Source organism: Pelodiscus sinensis, chromosome 7, assembly GCF_049634645.1.
Source record: "Pelodiscus sinensis isolate JC-2024 chromosome 7, ASM4963464v1, whole genome shotgun sequence".
NCBI classification, from domain to species: Eukaryota; Metazoa; Chordata; order Testudines; family Trionychidae; genus Pelodiscus; species Pelodiscus sinensis.
The window spans coordinates 8,919,317-8,940,503 of record NC_134717.1 but is presented as its reverse complement, the minus strand read 5'-3'; the positions used below and the strand labels follow the sequence as shown (position 1 = coordinate 8,940,503).

The 21,187-nt window shown below is 43.0% G+C and overlaps 1 protein-coding gene across 9 annotated transcripts in view; it reads left to right on the top strand.

Moving 5' to 3' along the window:
• SEMA5B (semaphorin 5B) overlaps window positions 1-21,187 on the top strand; it is a 372,195-nt gene that overhangs the window by 217,243 nt on the left and 133,765 nt on the right. For all 9 annotated transcript variants that reach the window (XM_075933113.1, XM_075933119.1, XM_075933111.1 and 6 more), the window contains 2 exons: window positions 419-518; window positions 17,035-17,080. In XM_075933113.1, coding sequence (XP_075789228.1) covers window positions 419-518; window positions 17,035-17,080 — 146 coding nt within the window. The remainder of the gene's footprint in view (window positions 1-418; window positions 519-17,034; window positions 17,081-21,187) is intronic.

The window sequence follows — 21,187 nt, the reverse complement described above, 5'->3', positions numbered from 1 at the left end:
GTTGGAGCTAGGAATTGTTCCCATGTGTCTTGGTTACCAGCCTAATATCGTATCCGCTAGACCAGCCTTTGTACCCTGGATGGTGCTTCAGTGAAATGGCACCGTTAACATCAGTTCTGAATCTGGCACATAGACTTTAAAATAAGTGAATAAACCAAGCCGCCATAATGTCTGTTCAGAAATAATGGTGACTCTCGATCTTTGGACATAATGGATGGGAAAATAACTGCTGAGAGAGCCTCCCTTTATTATGGAGCTTTTGCAGATTCTGCTCAGAATAAAGAGAAGTGCCCTAAATAGATTAGTAAATATCTTCACCTGATGGATACTCAGTAGGAGAACGAGTAGTGGATGTCCGAGTGAACTCGCTGTTTCTGGAGCAGCATCATTGTTTTCTGCTTTTTCATTTTCTTTCCAGATCTGAAGCCCTGGGTGTCGAATTTCACCTATCCAGGTGTGCAAGACTTTTCTCAGCTCGCGCTGGATGCCAACAGGAATCAGCTCGTTGTGGGAGCAAGGTAAAGATAATCTTTTAATTAGACCAGGATTGCTGTTCAAGCTCTTTCTCTGCAGGTTACTAGCTTCGGGGGAAATTGTCTCTGTGTGTGTCTATCTCTCTCTCTTTCTCTCTCTCAAAGAGAGGGCTGTAATTATATAGGGATTTTAGAATCTCAATAAAATTGCAAAGAATTGAAATCACTATTATTTTTAAACCATTTTAAATGCAATTAAAATGAAAGAGGAAGCTGCTGTTAGCAAAGAGGTTAGCAAAGTTCTAGTAGGCCAGTGTATTTCATAGCTCTGCTAAATCAGGACAGAGCTCTCTTGGTGGTTGTCTAGTGAAGTTCTTTAGTTACACTGTGTTTGTTCATTATTGAAGGGCTGCCATCTCTCTGCAAGGCCGTACCTGGGATGATGGTCTTTCCCCCCACTATTAGAGTTCACATTTAACATTGCTGTGCAGCCTTCCTTATGGATGTTTTTCTTTTATTAGCCAGGAATATATTTGCACAACCAGAAAATCTGAAACCTCAAAGTAATAAGTAACAAATTGGTGGCAGCATCGTGCTGCTTGATGTCACATATAAGAGATGTCTGTCTGTGTTAAAAGTAATTACAGACAACGGTGTTGCAGTGGCAAAACAGCCAGGGACGAGGTTATTCCAAATACTGGAGCAAAGAAGAGGCAGATTGGAACACTCTGTCCTTCTGCCAGAGTTAAACAGATGGTGAATGGATTGGACAGAAAAGCCTGAATTAGCTGCTCAAAGATAAATGTTTTTTTATGAAGGAGACAACCTAAATTTCCTAATTCAATGAATGAGCAAGAGATGCAGATAATGTTGTAGCTGGCTGAGGTGAAAAGTGTAAATGGTAAATTAAAAGCAACTGTTTGAATCTTCAGTGTAAGCATGTTATGGCCCTGCTGCCTGTTGGTCAAGAAACTGTAAGCTGGGAAAAAGGCATCAAGGACTTTGTGGAGGATGTATACTGCATTATAGTGAAACCCTTCCAAGCACATCTCAGAAGGGTTAGAGATGTGCTAGGTCAGTGTTGCCTCATTACCTGTTGGGCAGTGGCAGGAACAGCTAAGGGAGATTTGATTGCAAGGACCCAATTCAGACTACAGCCAACATTTGCGCAGTGCGAGAACTTTCTGGCTAGGAGAAAATAAAAGTTTGAAAAGGGAGATAGTTGAATCGCTGTGAGACAGTCTGCATGGCTACAGACGGAAGTAGAACAGCTTGGCTGAAAGAAGGATGGTGCTCAGATAAATGGGAACAACTGGGAAACTTGAAGGGAAACATGTAGCCTCCCCTAGAAGGAAGCTGCAGGAAAAGTCAGCTCTGAGGAGACAGCCTACTGGAACTGTGGATGTGAAAAGCCTCTGTAAGTAGACTGTCCTTGTGCCACAAGGTGAGGTGCTGCTGTGGAAAAGTAGCCAGAAAGCATCATGACAAGTAGTCTCCGTTGTTCAGCCTGACAAGGGGACCACCAGCTCCATCAGGAGCTATAAAAGGTCTAGTGATAGAAATGTAGCCGTGTTTGTCTGGTGTAGCTGAAGCAAAAATCAGGACTATGTAGCATTTTAAAGACTAACAAGATGGTTTATTAGGCAATGAGCTTTTGTGGCCCAGACCCACTTCCTCAGATCAAATAGTGGAAGAAAATTGGCACAATTTTCATATGTGTTCATTTTTTTTTCTTGTATCCTTTGGTATATATGGATAGTGCCAATTTTCTTCCACTATTTGATCTGAGGAAGTGGGTCTGGCCCACGAAAGCTTATTGCCTAATAAACCATCTTGTTAGTCTTTAAAGTGCTACATAGTCTTATAAAAGGTCTGTACCTCATAGAATTCACATGGGCTCTGAAGTGCAGAGGTTGTTTCCATAAACTCTTGTAATATGATCTGTTGCCTTCATTTGATCTCGGACTGCAGCGATCAGTGATGGAGGTCTATGTGCTTTGTAGGGCAGTAATTAAGAGCTGGACGGAATATTCCTGTTAGTGTTTGATAAAAAGGCAGCTCCATGTTTTTAAGGGGAGGGTCTGCTAAACCAGGATGTGATTTAGAAATGCTGATTCTGGAACAGGTCAAAAGAACTGCTTCTGAGTACCAAAGGGAAGGGAGAGAGATAAAAAAAGTCCTATTGGAAGTGTCTCTCTGTCTTTGGAAGGGTCAGGTACTGGTAAACAGGTGGTATGGCACCTGGGTACACCCAATGCCAACGGACACTGACTATAACAGTGGTTCCTAAACTTTTTGGCATCACGCCCCCTTTTTGATTTTTGAAAAACCCTCACGCCCCACCCCCCAAAAAGCAAAACTTGATGGGGGGGGGAGGGCTAGGTCGCCTCGTGCCCCCCCCCCCCTGGAATTTCTTCACATCCTTCCAGGGGGGCACGCCTCCCAGTTTAGGAACCCATGGACTATAGGGTCTTCGTGGATTTAAAAGTAGACATTCTTCTACAAAGGAGTTTCACTAGCCAGCTACAGGGACAGTCTGCAGAACTGGAATTCATTTACAGATTTGACACAGTTACCCTGGGCTTGAACAAAGACATTAACTACTAGGGTGCATTACCAAGCCAATTTCTCCTGTCTTTAAAATCTGCATTTCCATGACAAAAGCTATGTACGGGACACATCCAGCTCACTTAATTAGCCTCATTAACATGGGTTAGTCTCTAATGTGCCACAGGACTATACATAGGTCTTGGTAAAGCACGAACAAGAAAAAGATTCTGTACTAGCTAAGCTTAAGGTCTGGAGACTGGATGGACAGGGCTGAAGCTGCAGAAGTGTTACCTAAATTCCAGCCTTACAGAAATATGCAGGATTTAAAATAATCTCTGGGATCCTTAGCCTAAAGGTCCAGCGACCTGAGTTGATTGCAACTCTCTGAGGAGCCCTGGAGCTTCGCATCTCAGATAGCAGCTTCTGAGCAGACTTTTGGCCGAAAATAGGCTTTTACCTGAATAGTTGGCAGAAAGTGCCTAACAGTGCTGTCAAACTTGTAAAACCTGTGCCACTTGGAAAGCATCACTTCCAGCCCCAGGGCATCTTCCGTTGTAGCTGGAGTGTGGCTGCCACTGAACCATAAAATGAACAAATGCTACCAGATTATGTTGCATGGGCAGAAAATCATTGCAAACCAGGAAACTAGGACTGTGGCAGAGTCCTGGTTCAGGAATTTATACACACGTTTGGCACACCTGGGAATGTACAGAATGCCAGTATTAAAGTCTGTCTAAGCTATTTCCCATCGCCATAGTATGTGGGTACCTCACAATCTCTTAGAATTCCCCATCTCAAAAGGGGAGTGTGAGAATATTGTCCCATTTTTCAGATGGAGAATTCAGTTGTCAAAAGGCTAAGTGATGTGGCCAAGGTTACAAGGGAAGTCTGTGGCAAACCGGGACCTTGACCCTGGGTCTTCAGAGTTCTAATCTTGTATTTTAGCTAATGAACCATCCTTTCTCATGTGGGCATCTTTCAAGAGTCTAATTTTCAAAGGTGCTGAGCGGACATAGATCCCATTGACTACAGCTAGAGCTGTGGGTACTCCGCAGTTCTGAAAATCAGGCAGTGTGTGCCCACGTAGAAATTAAAACACACAGACCTGCTCTCGCCCACAGTCTGATGAGTACGTTGAGAGATTGAATAGCACTTTGGCTATCAAGTTGTCAACTGGGACAAGATGTGCAGTCCTGAATTCACCCCTGAATCTGATCCAATATTTCTCTGAGAGAGTGACTGAGATGAGTTAGTGCCATTTGTTATCATCCCTTGTATTCATATCACTCAGCCTCCTGCTGGGTTTGCCCCCTACCAAGTCATCTGTGGCTGAGAAATTACTCTGCCAGTTGATGTATTCATGGGAATGTGATCAAGCAAAGAGCAGGAGTGTGTGTCTGATTATATCACTGGTAGGAAGGTATCTGAAATCTGTTGCAGAAGCTGGAAAGAAATTCAGAAAATCAAATAACCTTCATTCTTACCATGGTAAGTTTCTCGAGGGACACAAGAAGCAGTCTGATTTAAAAATCACATCCCAGTGCTAGAAAATAAACAATTCTTGTAATGAAAGAATGTGAGAGAGAAGAACCCTCCTTCGAAATTTACAGAGAAAGTTCAAGAGTTGATGGAATTTGTTAAAAGAAACAGCCTGATCATCTGTGTGAGAAAACGTGGATGAAGATGAGAAATGTGTAAATGGACATTATTTCTAGTTAAAAGCTTAATTAGGAGTGCCTGGAGCATCTTTACCCATGGAAACAAATGTGATTTAAAATGCAGGCTTTAATCCATGGAGCTTTATATGGATTGATCCTCAGGAAGTTCAAGGTAGACTTACCTTTCATATTAGAGGGACAGAGTGGGTGAGTTAATGTCTTTCACTGGACCAACTTTTGTTGGTGAAAGCCACAAGCTTTTGAAATACACGGGCTTCCTTTTCATATGGCACTTTGATAGCTGGCATTCACTCAGGCACTTCAGATAGCAGCTCCTAGTTACATGCTAGAGACCTTCTAGGGGAGAGCTCCCAAGAGCCTGAATTTGTTGATGTCATGTCACAATCCAGGTCTTAGCTGTTTATCCGGGTATCTGTTGAGGAGGGGAGGATGGAAGAAAAAATTGTGTGGCTTCTGGGATCTTTGGACACTGGCACTTGGTGTTTAACTTTTTCTGTGTAAAGTTTGTACATGCACCTAGCATTCAGGATGGGCATTTTGAGAACTTCAGAATATATAGAAAATAGACTCAAATGAACAGACATAGGTTGCTGGTGCTGGCTGGTGCACATGAGCAGTTACTGCTGCAATTGAACAAATAGGAGGTTATCTCCCACAAATGGAATCTGTGACAATAGGTAGTTTAGCCCATTTTTTTTCTTTTGTTAGCAATGGAAACAAATGTTCCTCGGTTATAACTCAGGATGGCACTATCTGCATTTATGCCAAATAGCCTGTTTAATCAGGTATGTTACCTTACATGACCTGCCTCTCATCACTTTCGTATCCACAAATGAAAGAGGGTCTCGGATGACTCAAGACATCATTTCACTGACATCACTGTGTGAAAGACCATCTCAGCAGGACATGGGTTCTATGAAAATCATCCTGACCTCACCAATGAGGGTTAGACTGCAAATGTGCCTGGTACTTCGGATAAAATCCATGTCAGTGATCACAGAATAAACCACCCAGGAGAGAAATTTTTGCTTCTAATAGCCCATACTGGATAATTAAGTTAAAAAAATATGTTCCAGAAATTTGAGTACAAGCAAACACATGACGACGATGTTGTTCTGAAAGCTCTAGAGCGGTGGTTTTTAACTCGAGGGTTCTTTTGATTGTCTGAGGGATCTGTATAAGGTGACTCTGAAAATAATAAAAAGTTCAGATCCATTTTTTGATCGAAGTATGTGACTACACCCATCTGCAAGTCAAAACCCAGAAGTGTGATCATTCCTATCGAAGCCCTCTTTCACACTGTGTCAAATGCCATGGTGAGCCTGTGTGGCATCTAATGTTGAATTCTGTTCAGGCAGTTTTCAGTCTGACTTCTATGATGGGGATCTGTGGTCCACAGGTTGAATTTCCAGAGGAGTCTGCACCTACACTGGAAATTTTTTAGGAGCCTGCAAATGAAAAGTGATTGAAAACCACTGCTTTTTATTTTTTTCTAATGCACTCCCCTCAGCACCACTGGGTGGCGCAGCAGAGCAGTGTTTAACCTGTGTTAATGAACTTGTTAGCTTTGTCTATGGTACGAAGTTTGCGACAGGGCAGTTTTATATGGATAGTTTGATATCCAAAGTGGTTCTTTCTTCATCTGCTTACAAATGAAACAAAGTTTCTGTACAGTTCAAAGGGCATAAGGAACTCAGCAGGAGCAGAGAAAGGGGATTGGTCAGCAGTGAATTAGCATCACCAGCCCTGTAAGCTTTCATTTGCATACAGAGAATGTAGGAAATACCTGGCGTTTGAGGGGAAAACTGAAGAAGTTAAATAAGTATATTTGGTCTAAGTGATGATGTTTAAGGAGGTTGGGTGGGAGGGGCTACCCAATGATGTGAATGATGTAAACACCTAGGAGGAATTAAGTTGGCCAAAGAGAGTGTAATTAGAAGTAACAGGGTGATAGTAAGAAAGACTTGCCAACAGTGAGATGGATTAGGATGTGGAATAGTTTCTCTAGGAAAGTGGTCAAAGCCCTATAGTTTGAGATTATTACAGCTTGCATGGAAAGTGTGTAAGAGAATATCCTGAACTGTCAGAAGGGTGAACGAGAGAACCTAATAATCAGAGCTAGTCGGGGGAAAGTATCATGGACGTTTTTGTGATTTCCCCTTTGCCAAATATGAGATTTTGGGGAAGAGGGAATTCAACCAGCTTTGTAGATGGGTGGAAATTTCACAAAGAATTTCATTGTGAAGTTCCCTATTTTGTTTTTAATTTATTCCTACTGCTAAGACATATCCACACTGAATTTCTGTGCTGTTAGGATTTTTCTGAATATTATTTTTATCCTTGTATTTTGTTCAGAACTGTCATGCACACCATTGCCTTCTACTAAGCAGAACCAGAGCTGCTCAACTGCATGATTAAGCCCTGTGCTGCTTCAGCTGGTGGGAATTCTGCCATGGCTGGTCAGGTGGCAGTGCTTTTGGAATCAGGAGAGTCTTGAGTTTCATTGCCAGTGTGAGGGACCAAATTATTATGATGAGCACAGTGACAGCCACAAAGTCTTTGGTTGTTTTTTTTAAAATTGGGACATATGATTAATCGGCATGATCTGCTGCCTATAAGACAGTCCCAGCTAAGAGGACTCTACAGTAGCTCTACCTAGATTCATCTCAGAGAAATGTTGCTATGGGAAAAGCAGTTGCGCACAGAGTAACTGCATCATATTACTATGTGCCATTTAGTACAGTTCTCTGTTGAGCAACCATTGATTTTTAAAAAGAGTGATGTTCCAGACAAGTTTTTCTTCAATAGAAACAAAATTACAGGCTGATGAGATTACAAGTTGCAAGGGAGTTGTTGGCAGATCAGCTTTCCTCCAGCATCCATAGGTAGGGCCCTGTAAATGAATCAGTAGAGTAGTGTTTGCTGAAGGGATTACTGCATCCCTTGGTGGAGTCAGCATGCAATCAACTCCTGAGTGAGAAGCCTGGAATCATTTGTTAGTGTCCTGGGTTTCTTGAGATGGCAACATCAGAGGAATACACAGACATATTAGAAGTTCAAAGCACATCTGGGCCTCAGTAAGGATGTTGTAGGTCAGGCTAGCATAGGATTTGGCAGTCAAGTCACTTGCGGTTTAATTCTGATTCGGTTCCTGCCTTAATGTGTGTTCTCTTAACCTTTCCATTGTTTCTTTCCCCCCACCTGTAAAAGAGGGTTGGTGAAGCATGACTAAGTTATGTTTATCATACAAAGTGTTCTTCAGGCCTATGGCTGCAGTGTGAGAGGAACAAGGACATAGGCAGTTTTGCCTACTAGTCACAGCTGGACTGAAGTCCCGCCAGGGACAGTAGTCATCAAGCAGGAGTTGGAGGCATTGTAAGAGCCAGGACCTGTAAGCAAGTGTTAGAATGAGAGTCTGGCTGTGGACTCCTATGGTGCCTATTGCACAGTGTTCTTTGCATGGTTTCCTGGTGGCACTGTGGGAATATCAGTTGTCCTGTGCTCTGCAGACCTCAGTTCTAGTCCCCAGGTATTAGAGAAGCCAGCAGCTCCTGGCTACTAGTCTTGTGTTCAGTCCTAAGCCATGCACAATGCCAAAGCAAGATGTTAGGATTTGTCTTACACCTCAGTCTGCATCTTGGTTTTTGTCTTGCCTGCTTTTATCCAGTACTGATCACTAGTATATTCGTGGAACGCCTTTCGTGGTCCAGGACCTCTCTGTGCTGGGTGTTACACAAATACAGAACATTCCTTCCCATAATTACACTGATATACCTTAATTCTCTAGTTTTTCAGAACTCGTGTCAGGATGCTGTAGTCCATGGCTGGCTTAAAACTTCCCTTTTCTAGAAGAATCAGTCTGTATCCGTGAGGTAATGTCCCCAAAATAGAAAATGTTTCCTCTCTCTCTCAGCACCTCTGCATTCCTCACCCACAAGCAAGCTTTTAATTGTGAATTAACCTTATCTGCTTCTGTGCATCCCAACTAGCCACCAGCACTGGAAAAATGTGTAACTTTGCAGTCTTCAGCAGAGGTCATTCTGACGCACCGCTGAGTTGTTTTGTGTGGTTTTAGAGAGAGATGGTAAATATAGATGGAAACAAGACGTGAAAACCAACCACCCCATTTCATCATTTTAAACTGGTAAAGCTCTATTGGAGCTCTTCCTGATTTATAGCAGCATAAGTGAGCTCTGGATCAGGATGTTTTTTTTAATAAGAAGGAAGATTTCTTTTAATCAGTAGGCATTGTTCTGACAGACTTGATGCCTGAAAAGAGAGAGGGTTTTTCAGAGAGCAGAATACACATCTGTTTGTAGACCCGTGTGCTTCAAGTATACTGTAAAATACTTATAAACCCTATAGAGGAGATCTCGGCTTTTGTTGAAGATCATGTTAAATGGCTTCTCCTTAGAAATGCCCGGTTTCTCTTGCAGTCACATTGCTCCGTGCTTTGGAGATGACATACTTTTGCCTTCCGTGCAGTTGTTTCAAGGTAAGGCAGTTCTGGAGGGAGAATGTGGGAAATGTGTGATAAAGTTCAGCCAGGGTGCACTTGGCCAAGTGAGATGGCTACTTAGTAAGAAGATTTGACTGTGGAATGTTACTGGAAGGAGAATTAAGTGGATATGTTTTTCTGCTCTTTAAGATGCATCTAGACTTCTCCCTTTCCGTTACAACTCATACTACGTGGTGGTAGGTACGAGGAACATTTAATCATTTTCAGGCCAGCCAGTTAATAAACACTTCTATCTTTAGGATTTGTACTGTAGTGAAGCTCTAAGAAACCTGCAAATAAACAGGGAGTAGGCCCAGATTGTGGGAAACATTCCTTTTCAGAACAGTACTTAAACATGTGCCTAAATACCATTGATGTGATGAGGATTTAAACATGGCTTTATAATTAAGCATGTGCATAAGTGCTTTTATGAATTGGAATACAGGACTATGTAGCACTTTAAAGACTAACAAGATGGTTTATTAGATGATGAGCTTTCGTGAGCCGGACCCACTTCCTCAGATCAAATAGTGGAAGAAAATAGTCACAACCATATATATCAAAGGATACATTAAAAAAAAAAGTGAACACATATGAAAAGGACAAATCACATTTCAGAACAGAAGGGGAATGGGGGTGGGGGAAGGAAGGTAAATGTCTGTGAGTTAATGATATTAGAGGTGGGGAAAGGTAAATGTCTGTGAGCTAATGGTATTAGAGGTGTGATAGAAATGTAGCAGTGTTAGTCTGGTGTAGCTGAAACAAAATACTTTCTGAAACAGAAAATGTATTTTGTTTCAGCTACACCCGACTAAGACGGCTACATTTCTATCACTATTCTTTATGAATTGGGGACTTAGAAAAAAAGCATGATCTTACTATGCATACATAGGAAATCTTGCACGATTGAACCAGGTCTTGGTTGAGGCTTTCTGGGTGCTACTGAAATACAAGAAATAAGAACAGGGGAATTTTTAGAAATGAGTTAGATGTAGTGAGAAATAAGAGAAGGAATAATGATAATTAGCTTGGATGGTATATATTATGATATATATGATCCTATTTATCCCAAAGGGCACAGAGCACTTTACAAATGATAATCACTAGAACTACTCACCTGTGAAATGCAGCCAACTCTGAAGTCACCTTGCCTGGAAATTTAGGACAGGAAATGAAGAGGACAGTTTGGATGGGAAGTGAACACCATCCTGTCCCTTTAAATGTATTCACACAGTTTTTTGTTTAGAGCTATGGGAGAAAGGTGTTCGTAGGATAACTTAGTTACACCAGAAAGTTATTCCTTTGGCGAGTTTGGTCTGCTCCAGGTTTGTTAATTAAAAAAAAAAAATATTGTTGTGAAGAGGAAATAACTGAAATTTATTTAGAAAAAAATGTGCGAGAGGAGGGTAAGGTTGGTGGGAATGTACTAGAAGTGGGGCTCAGCTCCCCACCCAGTTGCGCAGGGTCTAACTTATGGCCTGCAGGGCATACATGGCTCACCAGAGAATTTCATACGGTTTTTGGCGGGGCTTGGGATAACAGCTCCAGGCAGCTCTTTGCTTATAATTTGGGAGAAGGTTATGTATTCTTTATGGTTTCCCTTGCCCCGTTTTCTGTAATTCTGATGCCTGGTTTATGCACTGATTTCTTTGTTTTTAAACAGACCGTATTGTACATAGCTTGTTTCTGTAGAAATACACACCAAACAAGCTGAACATAAAAAACATAAATCACTGCTCGTGACTTTAAATCTTATTAAAATTACGTAGAGTCTGTTTGGCCAACATCAGATTGTGCATTGGGTTATGTAGTGCTCCTGTGTGATAAGGTTGGCAGCTCTGCCAATATGTAAATGGTGCGCTTGCGTGTTCCTTAATTCTGCACCTCCAGATGATTTAAACTCCGGTTCAGCAAGGTTTTTAAACAGGCATGTGACTTTAAACACATATCCCACTGAAGTCAGTGGGAGCATTTTGAGGTACCTTTTGTAAATACCTTTTCAAATAGGGGCCTTAAATCACACTTCTACTTTTAAAAGTGACTGTGTAAAAATGGTGCCTTCTTACTCAGCAGATCTTCCTTCTACCTGGGTGTATGTAGGGTAACAGTTGCTGAATATAGGAAGTAAAATACATTTTTGCTGATTTTTCCTCCTGTTCGTCCTGCAGGGCCAATACACCTTAGAACAACTTATCTGGATTCTATCGCTTCTTGCGCATCATCTGTAAAATTGTTAGATTCTTTCAGTTATAACACTGTAAAGTCACTAAAAGTCAAAGAATTGAACAGGCAACACTGACGGCATAATATGGTCAGCAGAATTTCTATTACTGTTGATATGTGAGAAGAAAAGAACCTCGTTTGATCCTAAATGTCATGTTGAGTTTTCTGGGTGAGAAATAAGAAACAAAATCTTTGTATTGGTAAATGGGGCCCACTTTTTTCCATGGAGACATGGCAAATATATAGGACTGCATTCTTACACAGTAGTGTTTGCAAGGCAGAGCTGTGTATTAAATTACTTCTGGAGGAATTATGTGCTATTGCGCATACACATATTTCATGAGCTGTGCATGAAAATACTTCTAATTTTTTGACAAAAATAGCTTCTGCTGCAAAATGTCTGTAGTTCTGTCTTCTGCCCATCAGAGGGCACGATGGTGCTAGATCAGAGAAGCAGTTCTGGCATGGGGTGGGCAATAATTTTCAATGGTGGGGGGGGGCACTCCAAGCATTTGGTAAGTAGCTCTGTCTGTGTGTGTGCGTGTGCGTGTGCGCACGTGCATACTTTTCTACTATATGAATGGAGAGGGTGCCGTTTCTGGGATGGAGTTGGGTACAGAAGGGGGTTCGGATCTGGGGCAGGAGTACTGTATAAGAGAGGATGCTGGATCAGGGAGGGAGTTTGGATGCAGGAGGGGGTTGTGATCTGGGGCAGAGGGTGGGCGTGTATAGGGGTTCCACAGTCAGGCTCTGCCTGTCAGTCACTTATCATAGGTGACTCTCAGCTAGCGGCTCAGTGGGACCCTCAGATAGGCTCCTGACTGCTGCAACCCCACAGGCTATTCAGAATGGCTGGGAACAGCGGGTCTCTGTGTGCCATGTGCCTACAAGCACTCCCATTGGCTGGTTTCTGGTCCATGGAAGGCTGTGAGGATGGTGATGGAGTCTGGGGGGAAGGTGTGGAGTCCCACTTGCTCTCAAAGGGTACGTGCCTCACGGATGCAAGCTGGCCACTTTGAGCGTTGTGTGGGGCCGCGGCAGGCAGGGAGCAAGCACAAAGGTCCTGGTGACCCTCTGCAGTCCAGATCCAAATGTTTGGTGGGCTGGATGTGGCCGACAGGCCTTATTTGCCCACCCTGCCCTAGCAAAAAATAACTTCAGCAGTTCTGCTTCCCCCGGAGGGCAGCTGTGGCTCTAGAACGCAGCAGCTGCTCTTAGCAAGTTCTAGCCAGCTAGGAAAGAATTAAGAGCCTGCTTTCTTCACAGCTCGTCGGGCCAGGTCAGGAGATGAGATGTGAGACAAACAGCCTGGGGCTGCTTGGAGGAGTAACGGACAGGAGCTCATAAGGGCTAGTTTGGGAGGACAGACTGGGGTTGGGGCTGAATGGAGGGAGGTGCAAGGCCATATGGGCAAAGGGGGAGGGGTGCAGAGCTACAAGGGGAAGGAGAATGGCTAAGTAGGGATACAGACACATGGGGACGGGGTGCAGGGACACATGAAAATGACGGGAAGGGGCTGGCTGAGGGATGCAGGTTTAGGGGTCATTTCATAACAATCCCTCTTCTCTCTTCAACCAAACCTGTTCCATACTTTCCCCACCAATACACAATAACCCTTCAAGTTTATACCCAGGATCTTTCCCAGCAATTCCTTTCCTTTGGCTTCTCTGTTCTCCCTGTCTCCCCACTGCCATTGTGCTGCTTCTGGGGGGTGCAGGAATTATGGTTCTGCCTTCTAGTCTCAATGCATTATTGTTCAGAGTACCATATTAATACATCTAGAAAGGAATCTATTTGTCAAACAACATTTCCTGAATCTTTGTTGTCTGTATTGTTACAGACGTATTTGCTGTTATTTTGCAACAAATTACCCAGATAATTAAAACTGTTGTGATTATCTTGTGTTATTTTGACAAATAAAATACACAGAATTTTAAAATATTGGGTGCAGAATTTTTATCTTTTTGGCACTGAATTCCCTCAGGAGTAACATGAAGAAGCAGGAAAATCATTGTGATAATTGTGTGAACTTTAATATCTTTGACTATTGGAGGATTGTGTGACACCTGACCACAGCTCACAACTGATGCGTATGTGTGCACACCACACAGTGATCTCTGCAAAGATAGAGCCTGCTTTTCTTCAAATAGACTCTGTTCTTTCTGCAGCTCTTTAGGATGCAAGGAAAACTATCTCCTTTGAACATGCCTCTTTCTTTAAAAGATTTTGGTTGAACCTGTTCCTCTTTGGGGGAAAAAAATCTAATATTAAAAGTTTATCACTCAATCAAACCACCCCATGTTTCACAAGGCTAAAACAAGGAACTGGAATGTGTGTTATGTGACTTTCAAAATCAATGCATTTAAATAGCTTGCTTAACAACAGGATACCAACTCCAAGCCAGCTATCATGAGAACTCCTTCCTTGGAGTGTTACAAGACTTGAGGCCCTGTGACATGCTTTAACACCTTCAGGAACAGGATTATTTCATGATGCCTTACACACTGGAGCTGCCACACTATTTTTGTTAAATTAGTGCATACTTTCCTAAGGGGGCCAAGAAATATCAGCTGCCGGATCGAAAATTCCTAGTCAAGTAGCTTTGTGTAACCCTAGTCCAAAGGTCTGTTAAACAGAGCTCTTTGCAGGGCATAATGTTTGTTAAAGGGTTTCTCTACACAGCGTGGCAATGTGCACTACAATATAATTTCTAAGGACACTACTTTGTTGCACAGTAATTGGTCTGTGTAGACTCTTCGTTTTCACTAAAGTTTCCTGACTATGCTTCAACCTAGTACATGCTTCAAACACCACTACAATTCGGAGCACTGGGGAACTTCTGGTGTGCATGAGTAGGCTGTACGCAGACCAGTTAGTGCACAATGGGTTAGTGCGCTTTCAGAATGAAAACCCTGTGGTGTGCATTGCAGCATGGTGTAGACAAACCTTAAGTCGGTAGCTGGTTAATAACAGAATATCTGAGAGGTTTGGCAGCTCCAAGAGAAGGGACGTGTATGAAAGAACTACTGGGTTTGTGGAGGTGTTATTACTTAAGTACCTGGAAAGATACATTGGATGCATTTTGCTAATAATAATAACAATCCCTAGCTCTTTTCATCAGCAGGTAAATAGATCTGATAGATTTCAAAGCTCTGTGCAAAGGAGGTCAGTTTCATTATCCCCCATGCTACAGGTGGGGAAACTGAGGCAGAGACATGGCTTCCCCAAGGTCATCCAACAGGCCAATGAAAGATCTGGGACTAGAACTCCAGTCTAGTGCTCTTTTAGGCCACGCTGCCTAAATGCTTCTAAGGAAATCATTAATTTATTACTGTCTGTGACTTGCTTTGATGGGGGCTCTTTTAAGGGTCTCATGCTCCTCTGTGTTAGTTACTCCTGTGCAGGTGAGTGGAAGGGACCCGTGTGATTATCTAATCCGATCTTCTGTATAACACACTTCATACAGCTTCCCCAAATAAATGACATCTATTTTAGAAAAAAAATCCAACCTTGATTTAGAGATTCAGTGATGGATAATCTGTCACAGCCGTGGATAAATTGTTCCAATGGTTAATTACTCTGTCAAAAATTGTGTGCCTTATTTCCCGTCTGAATTTGTCAAGCTTCAACTTCCAGCCATTGGATTACGCTAGTCTTTCTCTATTTATTATATTTATTAATGTACTATATTTAATATATTCATTAGGCTTGGGTGGAAATATGAACGCATTAAATCAAGATTATTAAGCATAAAAACCTGCATAACACAAATGATTACAGGGGGAAAAAAGAAACAATTTGTGGCTCTTTCTTGAGGTCTGTACAGATTATGAAAGTGTTGTGGGGATGCCTGGGCTAGTTGCCTCCTATAGCCATCTGGCCATCCCCTGTAGCAGAAGTGGGCAATAATTTTTTAAGTGGGGCCACTTCACAAATTTCTGAAGTGGTTGCAGGCCACCCTGGAAGAGGTGGGGCCACAGGCGGAAGGGGCGGGGCCAGGAGACTGTGTGCTCCCCAGACCACAGATTTTGATTGACCTACTAGGGGCAGGGGAGCATGTGAAGTCCCTCTCCCCCTTCCCTGCCCTGCCAGGGGCGTTCAGCGCTTAGAGAGAACCACCAGCTGTTTTGAAAAGCTGGCGGTTCCCTCTACGCTCCGCATGCCCCTGGCGGGGGAAGGCGACTTCATGCCCTCCCCTGGCCAATCAGGGCCTGGGGGTAGAGGAGCGTGCAAAGTCTCCCCCCCCCCCACCCTGCCTAGTGAGAACCGCCTAGTGTGGTGCCTAGTGAGAACCACCAGCCATTTTGAACATCTGATGGTTCCCTCTGGTTCTGCATGCCCCTGGCAGGGGGAGGAGACCTTGCTCTCTTCCCTGTCCCCAGGTCTCGATTGGCCTGGGGGTGGGAGGAGTGTCAGGGCCGCTGAAGGCCAGATCAACCGGGTTGGCAGGCTGGACCTGGTTGGCAGATGCTGTCTTGCTCACCCCTGCCCTGTAGCCTTTGGCAGCAAGAACTATCCTGTCAGAACCTTCCTCTACTTGTCTGCCCAAGAATCCTCTTTGCTTGGTACATTTCTACATCATGGCATAGATGTGGGTGCATTGGCAGGTGCCACACAGAACACAGGTTTAGGGCACTCTGATTTCACTGCAGGTTTTGTGTGTGGAGAACATTTAGCAGAATGCAGCTGCTCTTTTCCTTTGCTTTCTGCTCTCTTCTGCACCTTCCTGAGTCCATCTCCTCTCCACTCCCAGAAGAGAAACAGGAGGGGGTAGCACCACGGGCCTTGTACCAACTGAAGATTTTTAATCAGACTCCTAGTCATTAAGGTTTCTTTGTATAGCTGCATTACAGGCATTGGAAAGTTTGGCTCAAAATGGGCTCAGAGTTTTGTTATAAAATTAATGAAAAGACAGGCAAAGAGAGGTGATTGTCCTGCTGTACTTGCCACTGCGGAGGCCTCACCAGGAGTGTTTTGTCCTGTTTTGGAGAGAATCCAGAGGAAGAATGTTGAAAGATTTAGAAAGCCAGACCTATGTGGAAATGTTAAAACAAAAATGCTGGGTATATTTAGTCTTGAGAAAAGTGTGAGGGGAACCTGATAACGTTTTCCAAATATGCTAAAGACTGTTATAAAGACGATGAGAATGAATTGTTCATGTCCACTGAAGGTAAGCCAATAAGTAATTGTTTGGCTCTGCAGCAAGGCAGATTGAGGTTAAATATTAGGAAAATCTTTCTGACTATAAGGATAGTTAAGCATTAGAATCGGCTTCTAAGAGAGGTTGTAGAATCTTGCCATTGAAAGTTTTTAAGAACAAATTGGACAAAATCCTGTCAGGAATGGTTTAGGTTTAGTTGGGTCTGGACTAGATGACCTTTAAAGGTCCCCTCCAGCCCTATATTTCTATGAAACAAGAGACACCGTTTTAGCATTTCCTATTGTTCCTTTGCTGGATCATGGAACCACTGCTCTTGGAAAGGCTTGCTGCCTGTATACATGAATAATTATACCATTTAGCAGAAAGTATATGACTTCCTCTCACTTTCTCCTTTATTTTTAAAGTTCTTTTTAATCTAATGACTTTGTTTTCTTCTTTTTTCTCTTGCAGGAACTACCTCTTCAGACTTAGTCTACACAATGTTTCTCTTATTCAGGTATGTTGGTTCATTTTTTTTTTACCCACTCGTTTTGCTTGATACGTTAATGAATTTGCTTGTGGAATCACTTGGTGCATGTTGTCACTATGCTTCCAGAGGGGCAGAGGGAAGAAATAGACTATGTGTTTGTTCCTTGAAAGGTAATGCTAAAAGAAAGGACATGCTTGTGCTTGACCATTTGCTAGCACTTTCTTGCTCTGCGTTCTTGAGTGTTTTCAGTGGTGAGGGGATGGGGGAAGGGAGTGCTGCTGAAAATATGGCATCTAAAGAAACAAAGCAGGTAGCATGATTGATAACTGGTGCGGCTAAAATAAAACCATACAAAGAAACCCTTGGCTTTCCTTAGTGCAGAGGTCAGCAGGTTGCAGGAATGGCTTTAACAGTTCTTGTCCCTCACCCTCGGGATGGAAGCATGGAATGCTGAAGAGCTGAATGTGTTACTAAAAACAAGATGGGACTTGTAGGTGTTAAAGGCACAACTAGTTGTAAGTGTGTGTCATCTGCCAGCCAGTGGTAGAGGAGAGGTTTGTATGCACTGGTCAGAAAGGGCATGCCAATGGGACAAGCAGGATTTCCCCCCTCTAGCTCGAATCTGGTACTGAAAGGTGCCGCAAAATTACCAATTTGAATGATCAGTTAATTAAAAGTACCTGTAAATAACAAATATTTTGGGATACAGACTGTTGTCTTCTGTAAGCACTGAATATGTGCCTTGCTCTTGTGAGATGGATAAAAGTGAGGGCACCCAATGTAGTTCAAGGCTACATTACAGCATCTCGCTCCATCCAGGTGCCAGATTGATGTCCAGTTGACTTTCCAGGGGTTCTTGCCCATGCAGAGTCAGGCTAAAATGCACTTCCCAGTGGGCAGTATTCAGAGTGGCTGGGCAAAGCATGTGCCACACCCTCTTTCCTTACACGTGAGTCTATTGACATTAAGCGTGGATGGAGGGCAGCATAGCGATTCAGCAGTCATGAACTTAATTCCTGTGCAACTTCTTGTTTTATTCAGTGAAGTAGAAGTGACAGTGGCGCAAACTCTAAAGGTTGCCCTCTTCTAACAGAACCTTCCCTTTCAAGGACTGCAGGTCATGTGTGCCTGCAGAATTCCAACTGGCTAGAGAAGAGATGGGGAGATGGTGACATAGTGTTTCTCTGTAGAGTGCTGGTTGTAGAGAGGGGCCATCGTAGCCTGTTGCTCGGGTTACCTCATGGGGTCCCCTGCATCCCAGCCAGATTGAGATTCTCCCGGGGGGCGGGGAGGTTGGGTAAATGCTCAGTGGCGCTTCAACAATAACAAGTGCTTTGTGCAGCCTTTCTGCCCTGGGGTAAATTTTCTCCACAGTGGCCTGTGTGCTACATTCCCCAAAATGGAAAGCCCTCCTTTATGTAAGTGGAGGATGTGGTGGGATCTCTGGTGAACATAATGAGCTTAGTTTGTTCTTGCTTTCTGGGTGTATCCGGCCTCTTCTACAAGCCTCTTTGCATGACAATGAGAGCATGGAATTATGCGGACACACGTGTTGAGAAGGATGGAAACGAGTGTTTTTAGACTTAGTGGTTGCCTAAGTAGCTACTTGGCTTGCCTCTGTGAAGCACGTCATCCTGCTCGGAGAACACCCCATCCCTCTATAGACCTCGTTGGAAGAAAAGAATAGAAAATCGAGCTGAGAAATTAAGGGGATGCTGATTTCAGTTCAATGGAAGGGGGAGTGAAGCAAGATTTAGAAAATAACAAAAGAGGGACTATTTTGTATTGAAGTGTTAGTGGCTTTCTTAAAATAGGATACGGATCCTACAGCTTGACATATATTGGGAGGGTCTTTTCTCCTAGTGGAGGGGTCTGATTCACTGCTCCCCATGGAACCCATGTTGCAGGCTGCCAGCAGCACCAAATCTGCCTGAAGATGGGGACAACATAGTGTCTGTCTCCACACCACCCCTGCTTTGCTGAGGTAGAACTGGGCAGCTTTGCCCACAGACGAGGAACGGTGTGCTATGTAGGGGGCAGACCCATAAACATACAGAAAGACCTTGGTTCAGCTCATCTTCTAGGTAGGCTTTAGTAGAGGGGCTCCAATTGAGCACTAGTCCCAAGTTTAAAGCTGCCTTCCCTGCCACCTCCTATGGCCACAGCTGACTGTGGGTAAAGGGTGAGTGGAAATTTCCATCACACTGCACCCGTAGAGAATAATCAATCCAGTCAGTGTTTTTGCCATTAAGGAGGCTGATCATATTTTTTTTCCAATGAGCCTAGCAACACTGGAGCAATATCCTAGTGACACTGTTACCTGGCCACCGACGTGGATGCGTTAATATCTCTCCTGTAATATGAAGATTTAGTGGCTAACTTTGATTAATGCGTCCCCCGGCCCCATCTTTTTTTCAATCAGTAAATGAACATTTCCTACTGTTAAACGGGTGACAGAGTCACTTATGATGTACATTACATTATTCATTGCTTCCATTCAGAGGAAATCCTTGTGCCCTTGAGAATTTTGTAGTTACCATTTCACACGGCCAAAGTAAACCACCTTGGTGCTGTTCTGGAACTTTTGGATTTCTTCTTTCCACTTAGCTGCTGAGTCACTGTGGACTGTCGTCATTTAGGCGCTGATCCAAACCAGCTCAGTCAAGAGTGTTCCTCTGACTTCAGTGCCCCTGAGACCAGGCTTGTACTGGAGCATTAATTTTTGGTCCATCACAAAAGTCTGCTCCAGCAGCGAAGATTTTGTATCTTTTCTGGTTCCAGGTTGGGCTGCCATTGCTAACAGTTGTTTACTAGCACAGGGAGAACAGCTGGATTTTCAGATTGCTGGTGGTTCTGAAAAATAGGTTAAAAAAATTCAACCTGAATTCAATGCAAAGAATCTGAAGAATTTCAGTGAATAGAAAAAGCTGACGACAATTTTATTTTAGGTCCAAACAAACTGCTCAGTGCTGTTTGCTTTTATGGTAAAAGATGCCCCAGAGGAAATAAAACAGTCAGAAGAGGTAATGGTGTTAACTGCCTTTGTTTTCCGTCTCATCTATAGTCCAGTGTTCAGGGCACTCACCTGGTATTTAAGAAACCAAGCTTCAATTCCCCCTTCCACTGCATATGGAACAGGTATTTAAACTTGGGTCTCCTACATTGTGGGGGAAGTACTCTAACTGTTGAGCTATGGATGGTTTGGTAGAGGAGTCTTTGTCTCTTCTATTGAAGCTGTTCCATTTTTGGAACCTTTTTGGAAATCTAAATAGAGGAGCAAGGATTTGTACTTGGTTCTCCCACATGATTTTTCAAAATAGTTTATTTGCTGGCAGGGGAGGGGTGGGGATTGTCCATTTTTGTACTCCATACAGCATTGCAATGAATGCTTATAAACTCACAGATCAACAACAAAACTGTGCTAAACTGACATGTGATTCCACCCATGTTAAAGTGAAATAGAACGTTCGGATTGGGCCTGCCTTGGGCCGGGGGCTGGATTTGATGACCTCCTGAGGTCTCTTCCAGCTCTATGATTCTGTAATTCTAAGATTACTCCCCATATGTAAAATATGGTGCTAGGATCTTGAAATTATAATTACAAAAACAAGCTATAACAAATGTCTTGCCCATCTACTTAAAGTTTGTTTCATATCCTTGTTTTCTGACTTTCCAGGGGACAGGTTCTTAAGATTTCCTGAAAATCAGCTCCTTTATGGTACCTCAAGTTGGAGGTACCTAAAACATCAATCACTGTTGAAAATCTGGTAGATTTTTTTTTTTTAATTCTTGCAACACTCAGGAAATTTGCCTTTAAAACATACAGTTTTTTAAATCTGCTGATGTCCCTTTAAAATTAAATCCTTGCGTTTTCCTTTTCCATTCTGAAAGCAGCTCTCATGTATACATTATGTTTCCTAAATATTAGGCATTTTTAAAACTTGGCAATGATGTACATATATAGCACACACTGTTCTATTTATGCAAGAGCCAGTAACAGGGTTACCCTCTAATCCCCAGCTTTCACAGAGAGGCCAGTCAGAGGACTGTTTATACTAGACTTCACAATTAATAGATTAGGTGGAAAGTGTCAGTTTAAAAACAAAATCTTCATGGTGTATTTAAAAAAATACA